The sequence below is a fragment of the Poecile atricapillus genome, chromosome 37 (genome assembly GCF_030490865.1).
Source record: "Poecile atricapillus isolate bPoeAtr1 chromosome 37, bPoeAtr1.hap1, whole genome shotgun sequence".
Classification (NCBI taxonomy): Eukaryota; Metazoa; Chordata; class Aves; order Passeriformes; family Paridae; genus Poecile; species Poecile atricapillus.
The window spans coordinates 2551669-2572441 of NC_081285.1; the positions used below are offsets into that span (position 1 = coordinate 2551669).

The 20773-nt window shown below is 52.8% G+C and overlaps 2 protein-coding genes across 5 annotated transcripts; one reads left to right on the plus strand and one right to left on the minus strand.

The window, feature by feature from the left end:
• The first annotated feature begins 190 nt into the window (after nt 1-190).
• Nucleotides 191-2918, plus strand: LOC131591042 (uncharacterized). The gene is made up of 4 exons (XM_058861472.1): nt 191-202; nt 798-1010; nt 1164-2173; nt 2912-2918. Exons 1-4 carry the CDS (start codon nt 191-193, stop codon nt 2916-2918), a joined length of 1242 nt encoding a protein of 413 aa, XP_058717455.1.
• Nucleotides 2211-20628, minus strand: DPF2 (double PHD fingers 2). Of its 4 annotated transcripts, XM_058861569.1 has the most exons (12): nt 17620-17697; nt 14667-14827; nt 13235-13342; nt 12269-12432; nt 9982-10074; nt 9721-9799; nt 9186-9227; nt 6789-6926; nt 6573-6701; nt 5425-5537; nt 4087-4168; nt 2213-3034 (listed from the first exon to the last, which is right to left on the minus strand). In XM_058861569.1, the coding sequence occupies exons 1-12, from the start codon at nt 17649-17651 to the stop codon at nt 2958-2960; spliced, it is 1218 nt and encodes a 405-aa protein (XP_058717552.1). In that variant the 5' UTR covers nt 17652-17697; the 3' UTR covers nt 2213-2957. The 4 variants fall into 4 exon arrangements, with proteins under 4 accessions (XP_058717553.1, XP_058717550.1, XP_058717552.1 ...); XM_058861571.1 differs by lacking the exon at nt 9186-9227 and having other exon boundaries at nt 2214-3034; XM_058861570.1 differs by lacking the exons at nt 9186-9227; nt 17620-17697 and adding an exon at nt 19085-20628 and having other exon boundaries at nt 2211-3034; nt 6573-6926.
• Nucleotides 20629-20773: the final 145 nt, after the last annotated feature.

Genomic DNA, 20773 nt, shown 5'->3' on the forward strand with positions numbered 1-20773 from the left:
TTTGCCCCCAAATCCCCATTTTTACCCCCAAATCCCCCATTTCCCCCCCATATATTCAATTTTTACCCCAAATCCCCCATTTTTCCCCCCAAATTTCCCCCCCAAACCTCATTTTTCCCCCCAAACCCTCCCATTTCTCCCCCCAAAAAAACCCCACAAATTCCATTTCTTGCCGTTTTTATTACGAAAAATGAGCATTTTGGTGTCGTTTTGCTCTTTTCCCGGATAAGACACAACCGTGAAGCTTCGCCGAGGGGAATTTGGGGTCAATTCCCCCCATTTTGGGACATTTCCGTGTCCCCGCCCCCAGCAGGGAACCAAAAAAAGGGGAATAAAAAAACCCCTTTTTGAACCAAAACGCCGTCGATTCCCCCCAAAATCCTGCTCGGGGACGGGGAGGAGAAAAACCACCGGGATGAGGCCTCGGATCCGGAATTTTGGGGGGGATTTTCGGGATTTTGGGTCAATTTTGAGCACTTTGGGGTGATTTTTCTGTCGTTTTTTGGGGTTGTTTTGGTCGGTTTTGGGTCATTTTTGGGGGATTTCCGGGGATTTTGGGGGTTCTTTCGGTCAATTTGTTGCTGCTTTTGGGGATATTTTGGATTTTAAGAAGAATTTTGGGGGTGTTTTCATCGTTTTGGGGTTATTTGGTAATTTTGGGGTTGTTTTGGTGAAGTTTGGGGCTGTTTTGAGTCGTTTGGGAGTTATTTTGGGTGTGGTTTTTAGTGCTTTTTGTTAATTTTTTTTGGTTATTTGAATATTTTTGGGTTATTCCGGTGTTTTTGGGGTTATTTTAGGAATTTGAGGGGTTATTTTGGTCAATTTTGGGATTATTCCAGGAAATTTGGGGCTACTTTGGTCATTTTGGGAATATTTCAGGGTTTTTTTGCATTATTCTGCTCATTTTGGGGTTATTTTGGGCAAATTTTGGCTGTTTCGGTGATTTTGGGGTTCTTTCATTTTGTGCATTATTTTGGTCATTAGTTGGGTTATTTTTGACCATTTTTGGGGTTATTTTTTCCATTTTTGGGGTTTTTTTGTCTGTTTTGGGGCCACTTGGGGGCCAAATTAGGGAATTCTTTTGGTCCAATTTTGGGATTATTTTGGCCATTTTGGAGCCCAATTTTTGCCCATTTTTGGGGTTATTTTGGCCCAATTTCGAGGTTATTTTTGCCCATTTTTGGGGGTTATTTTGTCCATTTCTGGGGTTATTTTTGCCCATTTTTGGATTATTTTGGCCCAATTTGGGGCCCATTTTGGGGTTATTTTTGCCCATTTTTGGGGTTATTTTTGACAATTTCTGGGGTTATTTTAGCCCATTTTTGGGATTATTTTGGCCATTTTGGGGCCAAATTTTGGCCCATTTTTGGGGTTATTTTTACCCATTTTGGGGTCCATTTTTGGGATTATTTTTGCCAATTTCTGGGGTTATTTTTGCCCATTTTTGGGGTTATTTTTACCCATTTTGGGGTCCATTTTTGGGGTTATTTTTGTCCATTTCTGGGGTTATTTTTGTCCATTTTTGGGGTTATTTTTGCCCATTTTTGGGGTTATTTTTGCCCATTTTTGGGGGTTATTTTTGCCCATTTTTTGGGTTATTTTTGGCCATTTCTGGGGTTATTTTTGCCCAATTTTGGGGGTTATTTTTACCCATTTTTGGGGTTATTTTTGCCCATTTCTGGGGGTTATTTTTGCCCATTTTTGGGGTTATTTTGGCCGTTTTGGGGCCCATCCCGGGGGCTCCTCTCAGGGGGGGGGTTGGGGGTGCAGTGGGGGAGGGGCAGTCGGAGGTAGGTGCTTTAAAGTCCATTTCTTTTTGTGTTTTTTTGTTATTTTTTTATAAAACCAGGCACATTCAGTCCACGGGACCCAGGGAGGGGCAAAATTTGGGATTTTTGGGGGGATTTGGGGAATTTTGGGGGGGTCCCCACAGCCCCAAACCCCTCCCCGGTGGCGTTTTGGTGCCAAAAAGGGGCTTTTTCTCCCCAAAATCCAACCTCAACCCCTCCCCCACCCCAAAACCCAACCCTGGGGGGGGGAGGGGAGCCAGGGGAAAACCCCAAAATTGGGGTTTTTTGCCCCATTTTGTGCCAGCCAGGGAGGGGTGGGGGGAGAATCCCCAAATCCAGGGATTTTGCCCCATTTTGGGGTGGTGGGGGAGGGGTAAGGCCTCGTGGGGGGGGGGAGGGGAGGGGTTGGGAGAATCCTGGGGGGGTTGGGGGGGTAAAAATGGGGGGAAAAAAGGGAAAAAAAAATCAAAGTGGGAAAAAAAACATCGAAAAATGAGGAAGAAAAAGCCCCAAAATTGCCCCAGAATTCCCAAAAAAAAAAAGGGGGAAAAGGGAAAGTTTGGGAGGGGGAGGGGGGTGAGATTTGGGGTGAAATCCTGGGAATTGGGGAAAGGGGAAGGGATGAAAGTCACCCCAAAAATGTCACCCTGGGAGGGGGCACCCTAAAAAATGTCAGGAGGGGAAAAAAAAATTGGGAAAAAATTGGGAAAAGGGAAAAAAAAAATGAGGTGGAAAAAAAGGAATGGAAAAGATTAAAAAAAAAAATAAAAGGATGAAAAAGGTGGAAAAAGAAGGGAAAAAGGGAAAAAATGGGAATGAGGGGATCAAACTGAGAAAAATGAAAATAAAAAGGGAAATCAAAGGAAAAAAACAAAAAAAAGCGGAAAAAAGGGGGAAAAAGGGGAAATAAAAGGGGAAAAAAATGGAAAAAAAGGAAAATAAAAGGGAAAAAAAAGGGGAAAAAAAGGGAAAAAAGAGGAAAATAAAAGGGAAAAAAAGGGGAAAAAAAGGAAAATAAAAAGGGAAGAAAAGGGAAAAAATAGGGGAAAAAAAAGGGAAAAAAAAAAGAAAAAAGGAGGGAAAATGACCCAAAAAAAAGGGGGAAAAGCCCCAAAGCCGAGGGGGTGAGGATGAGGAGGAGGAGGAGGAGGAGGAGGAAGAGCAGGATCAGGAGCTGTTCTGGTTCTGGTAAATCGACGCCTTCTCCTTGAGCAGGTCCAGGCAGAGGTGGCAGCTCCAGCTCCCTGCGGAAAAACCCCATCAGCCTTCGGCCTCAGCTCCTCATCCTCACCCCGGAGCGCCAACAGCCCCGGGGGGGGGGAGGAGGAGGAGGAGGAAGAGGAGGAAGGAGAGGGAGAGGAGGAGGAAGAGGAGGAGGAGGAGGAGGAGGAGGAGGAGGAGGAGGAGGAAGGAAAAGAATAAAGAAGGAAGTGGAGGGAGGAAGAGGAAGAAGAAGAGGAGAAGGAGGAAGAGGAGGGAAAGAAGGAAGAGGAGGAGGAAGAGGAGGAAGAAGAAGGAGAGGAGGAGGAGGAGGAAGAGAAGAAGAAAGTGGAGGAAGGAAGAGAAGGAGGAAGAGGGAGAGAAGAAAGAGGAAGAGAAGGAGGAAGAGGAGGAGGAGGAAGAGGAAGAAGAAAGGAGGGAGGGAGGGAGGGAGGGAGGGAGGGAGGGAGGGAGGGAGGGAGGGAGGGAGGGAGGGAGGGAGGGAGGGAGGGAGGGAGGGAGGAAGAAAAGGGGAATAAAGGAAGAGGAAGAAGAGGAGGAAGAGGAGGAAGAGGAGGATTTGGGACAATAAAACCCCTCCCCATATCCTGGAAGGAAAAGCAGCGAGGTTTCCCAGCCCAGGGGGGTTTGGGATGGAATCCCAAGGGATTGGGAGGGAATGGGAGGGATTGGGAATTCCAGGGAGGTTTTGGGGTGAAATCCCGAGGGATTGGGAGGGATTGGGAATTCCAGGGGGAGTTTTGGGTGAAATCCCGAGGGATTGGGAGGGATTGGGAATTCCAGGGGGAGTTTTGGGTGGAATCCCAAGGGAATGGGAATTCCAGAGGGAGTTTTGGGATGGAATCCCGAGGGATTGGGAGGGATTGGGAATTCCAGGGGGAGTTTTGGGATGGAATCCCGAGGGATTGGGAATTCCAGGGGGTATTTTTGGGTGGAATCCCGAGGGATTGGGAACTCCAGGGGAGGTTTTGGGATGGAATCTCGAGGGATTGGGAGGGATTGGGAATTCCAGGGGGAGTTTTGGGTGGAATCCCGAGGGATTGGGAATTCCCAAGGCCGGGAAGGGGTCACTCACCCTCGGGGGGCTCGGCCATGGGCGGGGTCAGGCAGTACATGTGGTACCCACGGTCACAATCGTCACAGAACAGCAGCTGATCCTGCCCCGGGGACATTCCCATCATCCCAAAATTCCCACTGGGACATTCCCAAAATCCCCAAATTCCCACTGGGATATTCCCATCATCCCAAATTCCCACTGGGATATTCCCAAAATCCCCAATTTCCCACTGGGATATTCCCATCATCCCCAAATTCCCACTGGGACATCCCCAAAATTCCCACTGGAATATTCCCAAAATCCCCAAATTCCCACTGGGACATTCCCATCATCCCAAAATTCCCACTGGAATATTCCCAAAATCCCCAAATTCCCACTGGGACATTCCCATCATCCCAAAATTCCCACTGGGACATTCCCATCATCCCAAAATTCCCACTTTTTGGGTCACTCCCAGGTGATTTTGGGTCATTCCCAGGTGATTTTGGGTCACTCCCAGGTGATTTTGGGTCACTCCCAGGTGATTTTGGGTCATTCCCAGGTGATTTTGGGGCTCTCCCAGGTGATTTTGGGTCACTCCCAGGTGATTTTGGGTCACTCCCAGGTGATTTTGGGTCATTCCCAGGTGATTTTGGGTCACTCCCAGGTGATTTTGGGTCACTCCCAGGTGATTTTGGGTCATTCCCAGGTGATTTTGGGGCTCTCCCAGGTGATTTTGGGTCACTCCCAGGTGATTTTGGGTCACTCCCAGGTGATTTTGGGTCATTCCCAGGTGATTTTGGGGCTCTCCCAGGTGATTTTGGGTCACTCCCAGGTGATTTTGGGTCATTCCCAGGTGATTTTGGGCCCTCCCAGGTGATTTTGGGGCTCTCCCAGGTGATTTTGGGTCACTCCCAGGTGATTTTGGGTCATTCCCAGGTGATTTTGGGTCATTCCCAGGTGATTTTGGGTCATTCCCAGGTGATTTTGGGTCACTCCCAGGTGATTTTGGGTCACTCCCAGGTGATTTTGGGTCACTCCCAGGTGATTTTGGGGCTCTCCCAGGTGATTTTGGGTCACTCCCAGGTGATTTTGGGTCATTCCCAGGTCATTTTTGGCCCTCCCAGGTGATTCTGGGTCACTCCCAGGTGTTTTTGGGGCTCTCCCAGGTGATTTTGGGTCACTCCCAGGTCATTTTGGGCCATTCCCAGGTGATTTTGGGGCTCTCCCAGGTGATTTTGGGGCTCTCCCAGGTGATTTTGGGGCTCTCCCAGGTGATTTTGGGTCATTCCCAGGTGATTTTGGGGCTCTCCCAGGTGATTTTGGGTCATTCCCAGGTGATTTTGGGGCTCTCCCAGGTGATTTTGGGGCTCTCACGTCGTTCTCGGAGGTGCCGCAGATGTTGCAGCACTTGCACTCGATGCACTGCCAGCGGTACGTCTTCACCGCCGCCATCATCACCGGCGTGAACTGCAGGCACGACGGGTGGCCTGGGGACATTGGGGACATTGGGGACACTGGGGACACCTCAGGGACACCTCAGGGACATTGGGGACACTGGGGACACCCCAGGGACACCCCAGGGATTCAGGGATATGGGACACAGGGAAAGTCTTCACCGCCGCCATCATCACTGGCGTGAACTGCAGGCACAACGGGTGGCCTGGGGACATTGGGGACATTGGGGACACCTCAGGGACACCTCAGGGACACTGGGGACACTGGGGACACCAATGGATCCATGATCCACGATCCCAAAGATCCCCAATCCATGAGCAAACTCTTGGATCAATGATCCCAAAGATCCCCAGTCCAGGAGCAAACCCTTGGATCCAGGATCCAAAGATCTCCAATCCAGGAGCAAACCAATGGATCCACGATCCCAAAGATCCCAAAGATCCCCAATCCAGGAGGAAACCCTTGGATCCAGGATCCCAAAGATCCCCCCAGTCCAGGAGCAAACCAATGGATCCAGGATCCCAAAGATCTCCAATCCAGGAGCAAACCCTTGGATCCAGGATCCCAAACACCCCCCAGTCCAGGAGCAAACCCTTGGATCCAGGATCCCAAAGATCCCCCAATCCACGATGAAACCCTTGGATCCAGGATCCCAAACACCCCCCAGTCCAGGAGGAAACCCATGGATCCACGATTCCAAAGATCCCAAATCCACGATGAAACCCTTGGATCAATGATCCCAAAGATCTCCAATCCAGGATGAAACCCTTGGATCCAGGATCCCAAACACCCCCCAATCCAGGAGCAAACCAATGGATCCATGATCCACGATCCCAAAGATCCCCAATCCATGATGAAACCCTTGGATCCAGGATCCCAAAGATCCCCAATCCACGAGCAAACCCTTGGATCCAGGATCCCAAAGATCTCCAATCCAGGAGCAAACCCATGGATCCAGGATCCCAAAGATCTCCACGATGAAACCCTTGGATCCAGGATCCCAAAGATCTCCAATCCACGATGAAACCCTCGGATCCAGGATCCCCCCAGCTCCATCCCGCGCTCACCGGAGCGGCCGCAGTCGGAGCAGGACACGAGCTCCTCGGGCTGTCCCGTCTTCTTGTTGATCTTGGAGTCGCCCAGGCAGAAATCGCAGTAATTGTTGGGAAGCGCCAATCCATCGGGACCTTTCTTGGCTGGAAAAGCCGAGCTGGGATCAGGGCTGGGATCCCACCCCTTCCACAGCCCAATTCCCGAGGTTTTCCCGGATTTTTTTCCCTCACATTTCTGCTCCTCGGAGCGCTGGGAGACGGGAGTGGGGGGCTGGGAGTCGTCCTTGTCGTCGCCCTCCTCCTCGGCCAGGTGGGAATGGGCGTAGTGGTAACTCAGCCCCGGGCGGTTCTTGTAGCGCTTCCCGCAGACTGCCGAGGAAATCCGGGAAAAATCCGGGAAAAACCCCGGAAAAACCCGGGGAAAATCCCACTTAGGGACCGGCCAGGGGAGGGAAATCCCAAATCCCGGCCCCTCCGGAGCTGATCCCGGAGCCGGGCTGGGAGCGCTCCCTGCTGAGCCCAGAGCGGCTGGAATTGGGTAAAAACACCCGGAATTCCTGAGGAACTCCAGGGGAATTCCCTGGGATCCCTAAGGAATTGTAGGTTGAAGTCCCAGGATCTCTAAGGAATTGCAGGTGTTAGGAATTCCAGGTAAATTCCCCAGGATTCCAGAGGAATTCCAGGTAAATTCCCCAGGATTCCATAGGAATTCCAGGTAAATTCCCCGGGATTCCAGAGGAATTCCAGGTAAATTCCCCGGGATCCCAAAGGAATTCCAGGTAAATTCCCCGGGATTCCAAAGGAATTCCAGGTAAATTCCCCGGGATTCCAAAGGAATTCCAGGTAAATTCCCCAGCATTCCAGAGGAATTCCAGGTAAATTCCCTGGGGAATTCCAGGTAAATTCCCCAGGATTCCAAAAGAATTCCAGGTAAATTCCCCAGGATTCCAGAGGAATTCCAGGTAAATTCCCCAGGATTCCAGAGGAATTCCAGGTAAATTCCCCAGGATTCCAAAAGAATTCCAGGAAAATTCCCCGGGATTCCAGAGGAATTCCAGGAAAATTCCCCGGGATTCCAAAGGAATTCCAGGTAAATTCCCCAGGATTCCAAAGGAATTCCAGGTAAATTCCCCAGGATTCCAAAGGAATTCCAGGTAAATTCCCCAGGATTCCAAAGGAATTCCAGGTAAATTCCCCAGGATTCCAAAGGAATTCCAGGTAAATTCCCCAGGATTCCAAAGGAATTCCAGGTAAATTCCCCAGGATTCCAGAGGAATTCCAGGTAAATTCTCCGGGATTCCACAGAAATTCCAGATAAGTTCCCCAGGAATCAATCCAATGGCAAAATCCCCATTGGGAATGTGTCGGGGAGAGGAAATTCCCACCCCAAAAAATCCCATCCCGAGGTAAAAACCGAGGGAAGGGGAAATTCGGGAATTCTGGGGTTCCAAGGAGGGATTTGGACGCGGCCACGGATCCATCCCGGCTCCTCCAAACCCCAAAAATCCATCGTTTTTCCCGTTTCCCATCCCGGAATTTGGGAGATTTCTGCCTCCATCCGTGGATCAGGGAATTGGCTCCGGTTCCCCGGCGCTGCTTTTCCAGGATTTTTTTTTTTGGGATTTTTCCTTATCCAAGGAAACCCCAAAATCCTTTTCCAGCCCCATTTTGGGGATGAGCCTGGATCCGGCTCCTTCCCAGCCCGAGGAATTGGGATCAAATCCCAAAAAAGCAGCGCCGGAGGCGGAATTCCAGACCTTTCCCAACGTGTTTTCCCTGCTTTACTCCCTAAATCGGGAAGGAGCCGCTTTTGGGATGAGATTTCCCGGTTTTGGGGCTTTTCCAGAACCCCACGGAAATTCCTGGATCCGCTTCCACCTCCGGATCCCCCCCGGAGCGTGGAAAAATCAGGGAAGAAGCGGCTGGATCCGGGAAAGCTGAACTTCCAAAGGGAGGCTGGCTCCAGCTGCCCACGCTGGATTTTTGGGATAAAAACCACGGGAATCGCTCTGGGATCATTGGGGCTTTTGGGAAAACGGGATTGGAGCAGCACTGAGGAAAAAACAGCAATTCCAGAGGGATTCCCATGAAATTCCCGGTGCTCCAAAGTCACCTTTTTTCCTCCAAAAAAATCCTCCGGGATAACTCTGGAATTCTCCCGAGGTGAGGGAGAAGAACCTGGGGAATATCCCAAATTCCCAACCCCAATCCCGATTTTTCCAGGCCTTTTTTAAGGCCGAACCCCTGAGGTTTGGAGCCGGGGGAGCTCCGGAGGCGGCGGCGTTTCCCGGGATTCGGGATCCGGATGGAAGCTCCGTGTTTTTCCCGCCGCTGGGCTCCACGGGGGGGGGGTTCAATCTTTGTTTTCCCGGCCTCATTCCCTGCTGGAAAAGGGTCAGGGGGCCGGAGCGGGGCTGACGTCGCTCCCGTGGCCTTTTGGCTTCTCCCTCCCCTCTCCCATCCCGGGGGCTCCGCAGGGGGAGATCGGAATTCTCGTTTCTTTTTTTTTGGTTTTTTTTTTTGGGAATAAGGAGTGGAAAAAAACACAAAAAAAAAAAAAGGAGGGAAGGGAAGGAAAAAAAAAAGGAGGAAAAGCAGGAAAAACGAGCAGAGAGAGAGCGGAACTACCTCGGTCGGGAGGTTTCAAGGAATGCTTTTGTTTGTAACTGTCTGAAACACAGAAAGAGAAGTCGTGAGAGGACACGGACACACACACACGGAAATCCGGGAAAAAAGGGCAGGAAAAGCTGGAGCTCAGGGAGCCGGGGGAGGGGGGAGAATTAGTGCTGGGAAGTGGCAGGACAGGAGGGAAAAAAAGAGAGGAAAAGGAGCGGGAAAAGCTTCCCTGATCCCGTTATCCCGGCGGGTTCCCGCGCGCGGCGCCGGCAGGGACGGAATTCCCGCTGCCGGGGCTCTCCCGGATGGCTCCGGAAGGGAGGGCTGGGAATGGCTCCCAGGGATTCGGATCCGACTGGAAAACCACTGGGATCCAGGGGAGGGCATTTCCCGGCCTTTGGGAAGTTTTTCCTGGTTTTTTATCCTGTTTTTTATCCTGGTTTATTTTTTTTTCCTGCTGTTTAAAGCCTCGGTTGTTTCCCGGTGGGAAAACTCCACGGGGGGAGGGAATTGGGGGCTGGAATTCCGGGATGCTCCCGGCACTCACTGTCACACGCGTAGGGTTTGTCCCGGTCCTCCAGGATGGCGGCGTCCAGCTTCTTCCGAGCGCCTCCCACGCCTTTTCCCTGCGGAAAAATCCGGGATTTGAGGGGAAAACCGGGATGGGAGCGGGGCAAGGACGGCTCCACGCGGTGGGAAGGGCTCGGAAGCGACAAGAAATCCTCGGGAATTGGGGAAAAACGGGAGAGAATCCGGCTTTTTCCTCGCCGAGGGGGGATTTTCCAGGAATTCCCTGGAATTGTCTCACCTTGGCCTTGCCCTTCCCTCGGCGCTTGGGCGTGTCCTCCTCGTAATCCTCATCGTCCAAATCGTCCAGGAAATCGTCCGGCTCCAGGATCCGCTGGGAAGGAGCGGAGGGGTTAATGGGGGAAACGGCGGGAAAAACGGGGGAAAAAACAGCGGGAAAAATGGGAAAAACAGCGGGAAAAACGGCGGGAAAAACGGCGGGAAAAACGGGGGGAAAAATGGGAAAAACACCAGGAAAAATGGGAAAAACAGAGCGAAAAACAGTGGGAAAAACAGCAGGGAAAATGGGAAAAACAGCGGGAAAAACAGTGGGAAAAATGGGAAAAAACAGCCGGAAAAACATCAGGAAATGGATTGGGAAAAACAGCAGGAAAAATGGAAAAAACAGCCGGAAAAACATCAGGAAATGGATTGGGAAAAACAGCAGGAAAAATGGGAAAAACAGTTGGAAAAACAACGGGAAAACAGTGGGAAAAACAGCAGGAAAAATGGGAAAAACAGCGGGAAAAACAGTGGGAAAAACAGTGGGAAAAATGGGAAAAACAGTGGGAAAAACACCAGGAAAAATGGGAAAAACAGCGGGAAAAACAGCGGGAAAAATGGGAAAAACAGTGGGAAAACACTGGGAAATTCCCTCCTTTTGGCTCCAGAATGTTCTTCCCTCTCCCACTAAATCCATCCCAAAGCTGAAAATCCACGTCCGGAGCGGGAAAGGGCGGGAAAATCCGAGTTTGTGCCCCGGAATTCCCGGTTCCCAACCCGGAATTCCCAGTTCCCATCCTGGAATTCCCAGTTCCCGGTGCGGAATTCCCAGTTCTCATCCCGGAATTCCCGGTTCCCATGTGGAATTCCTGGTTCCCAGTGCAGAATCCCCAGCTCCCATCTCGGAATTCCCAGTTCCTGTTGGAATTCCCGGTTCCCATCCCGGAATGCCCAGTCCCTGGTTGGAATTCCCAGTTCCCTGTGTGGAATTCCCGGTTCCCAGTGCGGAATTCCCAGCTCCCATCCCGGAATTCCCGGTTACTGTTTGGAATTCCCGGTTCCCAGTGCGGAATTCCCGGCTCCCATCCCGGAATTCCCAGTTCCTGTTAGGAATTCCCAGTTCCCTGGTTGGAATTCCCGGCTCCCACCCCAGAATTCCCAGTTCCCTGTGTGGAATTCCCGGTTCCCAGTGCAGAATTCCCGGCTTCCACCCCGGAATTCCCAGTTCCTGTTTGGAATTCCCAGTTCCCATGTGGAATTCCCGGTTCCCAGCCCGGAATTTCCGGTTCCTGGTTGGAATTCCCAGTTCCCTGTGTGGAATTCCCAGTTCCCAGTGCGGAATTCCCGGTTCCCAGTGCGGAATTCCCGGTTCCCAGTGCGGAATTCCCGGTTCCCAGTGCAGAATTCCCAGTTCCCAGTGCAGAATTCCCAGTTCCCTGTGTGGAATTCCCAGTTCCCAGACCGGAATTTCCAGTTCCTGGTTGCAATTCCCAGTTCCTGTTTGGAATTCCCGGTTCCTGTTTGGAATTGCCAGTTCCCATGTGGAATTCCCGGTTCCCAGTGCGGAATTCCCGGTTCCCTGTGTGGAATTCCCAGTTCCCGGTGCAGAATTCCCAGTTCCCAGTGCGGAATTCCCGGTTCCCAGTGCGGAATTCCCGGTTCCCGGTGCAGAATTCCCAGTAGTGTGGAATTCCCAGTTCCCAGTGCGGAATTCCCGGTTCCCAGTGCAGAATTCCCAGTTCCCTGTGTGGAATTCCCAGTTCCCAGTGCAGAATTCCCAGTTCCTGTTTGGAATTCCCAGTTCCCATGTGGAATTCCCAGTTCCCAGTGCAGAATTCCCAGTTCCTGTTTGGAATTCCCAGTTCCCCGTGCGGAATTCCCGGTTCCCAGTGCAGAATTCCCAGTTCCTGTTTGGAATTCCCAGTTCCCAGTGCAGAATTCCCGGTTCCCAGAGCAGAATTCCTGGTTCCCACCCTGGAATTCCCAGTTCCCAGTGTGGAATTCCCAGTTCTCAGTGCGGAATTCCCGGTTCCCGGTGCAGAATTCCCAGTTCCCAGTGCGGAATTCCCGGTTCCCTGTTTGGAATTCCCGGTTCCCAGTGCAGAATTCCCAGTTCCCGGTGCAGAATTCCCAGTTCCTGTTTGGAATTCCCAGTTCCCTGTGTGGAATTCCCGGTTCCCAGTGCAGAATTCCCAGTTCCCAGTGTGGAATTTCCGGTTCCCAGTGCAGAATTCCCGGTTCCCAGTGCAGAATTCCCGGTTCCCGGTGCAGAATTCCCGGCTCCCAGCCCGGAATTCCGGGATCACCTTCCGTGCGCGGCTGTTGGTGACCGGGAACTCCCCCAGGCTGTCGTCGTCCATCCTGGGATCCGGCAGGGAACGCTTTTCCAGAGGATCCGTCCTCAGCAGCGCCTCCAGGCTGCTCCCGTCCTGCGACAGCAGCCCCTCCTTCTTCAGAGCCTGCTCCGCGTCTGCGGGAGAAACGGGGCGGAAAACCGGGAAAACGGGAAAAACGGGGAAATGGGAACAATGGGGAAAATGGGGGGAAAATGGGGAAATGGGGAAAATGGGGAAATGGGAAAATGGGGAAATGGGGAAAATGGGGAAATGGGAAAATGGGGAAATGGGAAAATGGGGAAAATGGGGAAAATGGGGAAAATGGGGAAAATGGGGAAATGGGAAAATGGGGAAAATGGGGGAAAATGGGGAAATGGGAAAAATGGGAAAATGGGGAAAATGGGGAAATGGGAAAATGGGGAAATGGGGAAAATGGGGGAAATGGGAAAAATGGGAAAAATGGGGAAATGGGAAAAATGGGAAAATGGGGAAAATGGGAAAAATGGGGGGAATGGGGGGAAATGGGGAAAAAATGGGGGGAAATGGGAAAAATGGGGAAAAGTGGGGAAAAATGGGGGGAAATGGGGAAAAATGGGGGGGAAATGGGGGAGAAATGGGGAGAAATGGGGAAAATGGGGGAGAAATGGGGGGAAATGGGGAAAAAATAAACAAAAATGGGGAAAAAGTGGGAGAAAATGGGAAAATGGGAAAAAATGGGGAAGAAAACAGGACAAAAATGGGAAAAAATGGGAACAATGGGGAAAAATGGGAAAAAAATGGGGAAAAAAAAGGGGAAAAAAAAGAGGAAAAACAGGAAAAAATGGGGGAAAAGCAAGGAAAACCACAAAAAAAACAGGAAAAAGGAGGGTGGGTGAGGGATGCTGATGGATCCGGGGTGGAATTCCCAGGAATGCAGCAGGGAGGGGCTGGAATTACCGGGTTTGATGGAAGGGAAGGAGAGCCGGGGATCCTCCGGGGGGTGAGCGCGGCGTTTCTTGCGCCAGCGCCGCGCCGGGTACGAGTAGAGCTGCCCGGCCGCCAAACCTGCGGAGAAATCCCAGGAAAATGCCCAAAATCGGGCCAGGACAGGGACAAAACTCCTGGGAATTATCCCAGGCTGTGAGGAAACGCTCCCAACTTCCCTGAGGAACAATTCCCTCCCCGCCGCTTTCCCGGTTTTCCCATCGTTTCCCGGTGATTCTCCCAGGGTTTTCCCAGGGTTTTCCATCATTCTCCCATCCCATCGTTTTCCCAGGGTTTCCTCGCTCTTTCCCTGCTTTTTCCTCTTGTTCCCCCAGTGTTTCCCATCATTTCCCTGTTGTTTCCCGCTGTTCTCCGGCTGTTTCCCATCATTCTCCCATTGTTTTTCCATCCTTCTCCCATTCCCATCATTCTCCCACTGTTTCCCATTCTTTTCCCGCTGTTTCCCATCATTCTCCCAGTGTTTCCCCATTGTTTTCTGGTGTTTCCCTGGTGTTTTCCGAGTGTTTCCTGGTGGTTTCCCAGTGCTTCCCAGTGTTTCCCGGTGTTTCCCCAGTGTTCCCTGGTGTTTTCCCAGTGTTTCCCTGGTGTTTCCCAGTGTTTCCCGGTGTTTTCCCAGTGTTTCCTGGTGGTTTCCTAGTGTTTCCCGGTGTTCCCTGTTGTTTCCCGCAGTTTCACAGTGTTTCCCTGGTGTTTCCCAGTGTTTCCCCCGTGTTTTCCCTGGTGTTTCCTGGTGTTTCCCAATGTTCCCCAATGTTTCCCCGATGCTTCCCAGTGTTCCCCGTTGTTTCCCGGTGTTTCTCGGTGTTTCCCCGGTCTTTTCCCAGTGTTTTCCCGATGTTTTCCCAGTGTTCCCCGCTGTTTCCCAGTGTTCCCCAGTGTTTTCCCCGATGTTTCCTGGTGTTCCCCAATGTTTCCCGGTGTTTCCCCAGTGTTCCCCGGTGGTTTCCCAATGTTTCCCGGTGCTCCCCAATGTTTCCCCGTGTTCCCCAATGTTTCCCAGTGTTTTCCCAGTGTTTCCCCAATGTTCCCCAGTCTTTCCCTGGTGTTCCCCAGTGTTTCCCGGTATTTCCCGGTGTTCCCCCGGCGTTCCCCGGTATTTTCCGGTGTTTCCCAGTGTTCCCTGTTGTTTCCTGGTGTTATCCCAGTGTTTCCCCAGTGTTTCCCAATGTTTCCCAGTGTTCCCCGGTGTTTCCCTGATGTGTCCCCAATGTTTTCCCGTCTTTCCCCAGTGTTTCCCCAGTGTTCCCCGTTGCTTCCTGGTGTTATCCCAGTGTTTCCCGGTGTTTCCCCAATGTATCCCCAGTGTTTCCCCGCTGTTCCCCCGTTGTTTCCCGGTGTCCCCCCGTTGTTTCCCGCTGTTCCCCGCTGCGTGCCGGTTCCGTACCGGGCCCGCGGTGCCGTTTCTCCATCCAGATGTAGCAGTTGCTCTGGGCCACGCCGGTCTGGGAGTCCAGGAAGGGCAGGCGGACGCTGCGCTCGGCGCAGAGCCGCGCGTTGTAGCTGTGGCACTGCTCCATGGCGTCCCGGTAGTACTGCTCGCCCAGCCTGGGAACCGCAGACACCGCGTCGGCACCGCAGCGGCACCGGGATGGGAACGGGAGGGGATGGGATCCATGGGAACGGGATGGGATGGGATCCATGGGATGGGATGGGATGGGATGGGAATGGGATGGGATGGGATCCATGGGATGGGATGGGATGGGATCCATGGGATGGGATGGGATGGGGATGGGATGGGGATGGGATGGGGATGGGATGGGGATCGGGATGGGACAGGGATGGGATCGGCACGGGGATCCGCACCGGGACCGCACGGGGATGGGACAGGGATGGGATGGGGACGGGATGGGATGGGGATGGGATTGGCACAGGGATGGGAACGGGATGGGATTGGCACAGGGATGGGAACGGGATGGGATTGGCACGGGGATCGGCACAGGGATGGCACAGGGATGGCACAGGGACGGGATGGGGACGGGACGGGACAGGGACAGGACAGGATCGGCACGGGGATGGGACGGGAATGGCACGGGGACAGGATGGGAATGGGACAGGGAATGGGATGGGAATGGGACAGGGAATGGGATGGGAATGGCACAGGGAATGGCATGGGAGCAGCACAGGGGTCGGCACAGGGAATGGCACAGGGATTGGCACAGGGAATGGGACAGGAATGGTACAGGGAATGGGATGGGAATGGCACAGGTCAGTGCCAGGTTCAGCGCTGGGATCAGCACAGGGAATGGATCGGAGCTGGGATCAGCAGAGATCAGTGCCGGGAATGGCACAGGGAACAGCACCAGGAATACCAGGAATGGCACAGGGAATGGCAGGGATAACACCAGGAATGGCAGGGAATGGCACAGGGAATGGCAGGGATAACACCAGGAATGGCAGGGAATGGCACAGGGAATGGCAGGGATAACACCAGGAATGGCACTGGGATAACACCAGGAATGGCAGGGAATGGCACAGGGAATGGCACAGGGAATGGCAGGGATAACACCAGGAATGGCAGGGAATGGCAGGGATAACACCAGGAATGGCACCAGGAACGGCAGGGACACCGGGAGAGTGTCAGGGATACAGCTGGAGACACTCAGGGATAAAATCCCAGGGAATATCGGGGATGGAAACCATCAGGAACACAACTGGAGATGGTCAGGGACAGAACCAGTGCCAGGAACAAAACCAGGGAATAGCAGGGATCCAAGTGGAAACCCTCAGGGATCCAAGTGGAAACCCTCAGGGATCCAAGTGGAAACTCTCTGGGATCCAACTGGAAACCCTCAGGGATCCAACTGGAAACCCTCCGGGATCCAGGTGGAAACTCTCTGGGATCCAACTGGAAACTCTCAGGGATCCAACTGGAAACTCTGAGGGATCCAACTGGAAACTCTCTGGGATCCAAGTGGAAACCCTCCGGGATCCAACTGGAAACCCTCCTGGATCCAACTGGAAACTCTCTGGGAGCCAAGTGGAAACCCTCAGGGATCCAACTGGAAACTCTCAGGGATCCAACTGGAAACTCTCAGGGATCCAACTGGAAACCCCCAGGGATCCAACTGGAAACTCTCAGGGATCCAACTGGAAACTCTCAGGGATCCAACTGGAAACTCTCAGGGATCCAAGTGGAAACTCTCAGGGATCCAACAGGAAACTCTCTGGGATCCAACTGGAAACCCTCCTGGATCCAACTGGAAACCCTCAGGGATCCAACTGGAAACTCTCCGGGATCCAACTGGAAACTCTCCGGGATCCAGCCCGAAAACCACGGGAATAAAGCGCCCAACTTCCCATTCCTCGGCTTTCCCAGGACATTCCCAGGGGTGGGAAGGGGAGAGATGGAGCAGAGGGATGGACAGGGAAGCACAGGGAAAACCAGGAATTCCAAGGGAAATCCAAGGATTTAGAGGGAAGTACAGAGACACACAGGGAAATCCAGGGATTTTGCAGGGAAATCCAGGGAAATCCAAGGATTTAGAGGGAAGTACAGGGACACACAGGGAAATCCAGGGGTTTTCCAGGGAAATACAGGAAAATCCAAGGATTTAGAGGAAAGTACAGGGAAGGCTCGGCCTCTTCAGGACCCTCTGGCTGGGATGCACAGGGAAGTAGTGCAGGAATAAACAGGGAAAGCACAGGAATATTCAGGGATATTTGGGGATATTCCAGGATGCACAGGGGATCTCCAGGGATTTCCAGGGATCTTTGGGGATATTCCAGGATGCACAGGGGATCTCCAGGGATATTCAGGGATATTCCAGGATGCACAGGGGATCTCCAGGGATTTCCAGGGATCTTTGGGGATATTCCAGGATGCACAGGAGATCTCCAGGGATTTCCAGGGATATTTGGGGATGCACAGGGATGTGTTGGGATGACTCCACCGTCCTTGGCCTCCACAGGACGCTCGCACACGGGAGTTTAGGGACACAGAAGGAGGCACACGGAGATATCGGGATAAAACAGAAGGAATTTTCCTGCTTTACAGGGATGACCCCCCTGCCTTTGCCCTCTCCAGGACCCTCACAGGGCCAGACCTGAGGGACCCCCCTGGACCCTCGGGACCCTCCCAGGCTCCCCCCCTCAAATCCCTGCGGCCTTTCCGGCGCTGAGGGGGAGATTTGGGGGTGTCCTTAACCTCCCCCTCCCTCAGCAAAGTTCACCCCGAACAATGCGCGCGCGTCGCTTTCCCCCCCCCCCTCCCCGCCCACTTGGTCCCGCCCGGAGCGCAGGGGGCGAAGGGGGGGCCCCGCTTCCCGCGCCCGGCCGGGCCGCACCATTCCCGCGCCGCGGGGGGGACCGGGCTGAGGGGGGGGGGGACCCGCACTCACAGCTTGACCACATTCTGAACCACCGCCGCCATCTTGGCTCCGCCGCCGGGGCGCCGCGGGGCGCGTGCGCGGAGGGAGGGCGGGAGGGGCGGGGAGAGGGAGGGGAAGGGAGAAGGAGGAGGGAGAGGGAGGGCGGGAGGAGGAGGAGGAGGAAACGGGGAGGGAGAGGGGCGGGGGGGAGAGGGAGGAGAGGGAGGAGATGGGGGGAAGGGAGCGTGGAGTCCTCCGGGCCGCTGGGCGGCGCTGTGCGCTGCGCGCGTGCGCGGGGAAAAGGCGGGAAAACGGGGAGTGGGGGGGGGTACAAGGTCTGAGGGGAAAAAGGGCGGGAAAAGGATCTGAGGGGGAAAAATGGCTTGAAAAGGGTCTGAGGGGGAAAAATGCACGGAAAAGGGGGAAATCCGAGAGAAAGGGGCGGATGAAGGTGAGAAAGGGAGGGGATGGGGTGAAGGAGGGAGGCAGAGTGGGGGATATGGGGGGAAAATCGGGGGAGATGGAGCGGGGAGGCTGAGGGGGAAAATGGTGGAGGCAGAGTGAGGGGGAAAATGGTGGGAGAAGGAGCGACAAGATGAGGGGAGAATGAGGGAAAAAATGGGAGAGAGCAAGGCGGGAGAGTGAGGGAGAAATGGCCAGAAAGTGAGGGGGAAAACGATGGCAGAGCATGAGGGGGTTTAACCTGGAAAAAGGAGTTTTGAGAGACCCCATTGCTCCCTACAATTCCCTGGAAAGAGTTGGAATGAGGCTGGGGGGGAGATCCCTTCTCCCGATGGATAAAAGGAGAGGAAACAGCCTCGAGGTGCAGCAGGGGAGGTTTATGCAGGAAAATTCCTTCATGGAAAAGATTGTCCTGCCCTGGCACGGGCACTGCTGTCCTGGAATTATCCCAAAAATAACCCCTGGATGTGGCACGTGGAGACATGGTTCAGGGATTTGATGATCCCAAAGGGCTTTTCCAACCTCAACCTTTCCATGGAAAGGGGTGAGAAGAGGGAGAATGGGAAGGGAAATGGGGAAAGGTGTGAGAACAGCAGGAAAGGATGGAGGAGGTTTGGGGGGGTAAAACAGAAAAAAGGGGTGAGGGTTGGGTGGGAAATGATGGATAAATTGCGGGGAAAGGGAATGAAATGAGGGATAAATGAGGGCCAGGAGAGGATGAAATAAGGGATAAGTGAGGATGGATCCCTCAGATCCCAAATCTCCCCAGATTCCCTCTGTTCATGATCTCAACCAAACCCAGCCACTCCTGAAGCCTGTTCATCCCAAAAATTCCTGCCAAAAATTCCTATTTTTGATCTCTTTTCCCTTTTCATCAAACTGGAATTAACCCCAAATTCATCCCCCAGGACAGAGATCACCCACAGATCCCACAGCGAGCGTGGTTGGACATTCAGCTTCCAGGTGAATTCCTCACCCCCGGGTGAATTCCTCATTCCCAGGGGAGTTCCTCACAGGTGAATTCCTCACTTACAGGTGAATTCCTCATTCCCAGGTGAGTTCCTCACTCTCAGGTGAGTTCCTCTCTCCCAGGTGAATTCCTCATTCCCAGGTGAATTCCTCACTCTCAGGTGAGTTCCTCTCTCCCAGGTGAATTCCTTTTATTTTTCCTCCTTACTTCCATATCCCACATGTGTTTTTTTCCCCTCTTCGCTGGGAATTTGCCTTTTTCCCCCCAAGGTCACCCCCTGGTCAAACCTTCCTCCCTCCCTCCCTCCTCCTCCTCCTCCTCCTAATCCCAGGCCGGCTGTTCCTGGCGCTCATCCCACGGCTCCGTTCCCGGCTCCGGCCGCGCCGGGCGCTCGGACGCTGACCGCTGGCGTGGGCGGCGATAATCCACTGCCCGGAAATCCCGGGCTAACGAGGAACCGGGGAGGGAGCTCCTGCTGGGGTTAATTAACGATTCCATCCTTGATTGATTCCGGAATCAACTCCCCAAAAGGAGAGGGGGAAGGAGGGGAGTGGGCGCTGAGCCATGGCTGCTCTGGATGACTCAAATTCCTGGAATCGGGAGTAAATCATTAATTGGGGGAGGGATTAATTAGGGGAGAAGTGAAGGAGGCTCCAGTCCTGCGGAAAGGGATCCCAAATTATTTATTGGTGATTAAAAATTAATGAAGGAATTTGGGTTGGTTTTTTTTTGCAGATTAGATCGGGGGAAAAAAAAAACATTTCAGGGATAAAGTGATGTTTGGGATAATTTTTGGGGTAATTTCAGGGATAATAACGATAATTTTGGGGATGATTTTGAGTGAGGTCTGAGTGGTGCGGGAGGGAGGGAAGAGGGGAAGGAGGAGAGGGGTGAGAAAAGGAAAATCACCTTTTCATGGTAAAAACACCCCAAAATCTGTCAAATTAAAGGAGTTTTTCCAGGACTGGAGCAGAGGGGATGAGTGGGGGGAGAAACGAGTGAACAAAGTCCCGAATTAAACCTGGAACACCCCGAAATCCAGCCCTGGCTTGTGGAAGGGGAAAAACTGGGGGAGAAAAGCTACAAAACTGGGGGAAAAAACCGGGATTTTGGCTGATTCTGGTGATTTCGAAATCCTGCAGTTTCGCAATTCCCGGGCTGAGGTGGGGCACAAACAGCTCCGTCTTTAAATCACTGATTTGGGTGAAATCCAGGAAAATTGGGGTGAAATCCAGGAAAACTGGGGTGAATTCCAGGGAAAAAAAAGTGCATCCACGTTGTCCCAACCCACCCCATGTTGGAAACGCTCCAAACCGCCCCGAAAGCCGCCCAAAATGAGCCAAACCGGGCTGGTTTCCCTTCAGGCTGTTCCTGGGACAGGAGGGGACTCAGAGCCACGTTCCCATCAAAATCCCTCGTCCCTGGGATTAATTAATCGCAATTAATTACAATTAATCACAAACGAGGCTCTGAAACGGCTTCGTCCCGGCGCTGGAATTGGTTTGGGGAGGAAAAACCCCAAAAGAAATCAAAAGTGGACAGAGCGTGGCGGGAGAGAAGAGTTTAGAGCAGGGAAGAGTTGGAGCAAAGAGAAATTAAACCCGGGGCTGATCGAAGCTAATTAACCTCGGTTTGTTAATTATTTTACAGATGAAAACCTCGGGAAACCGATTTATCCCCAAATCCTGGGCGTTTTCACCAAAAGTGGTTCTGGATGTGGAGGGGGAGGGGAAGGAAGAGGCGGGACAAGGG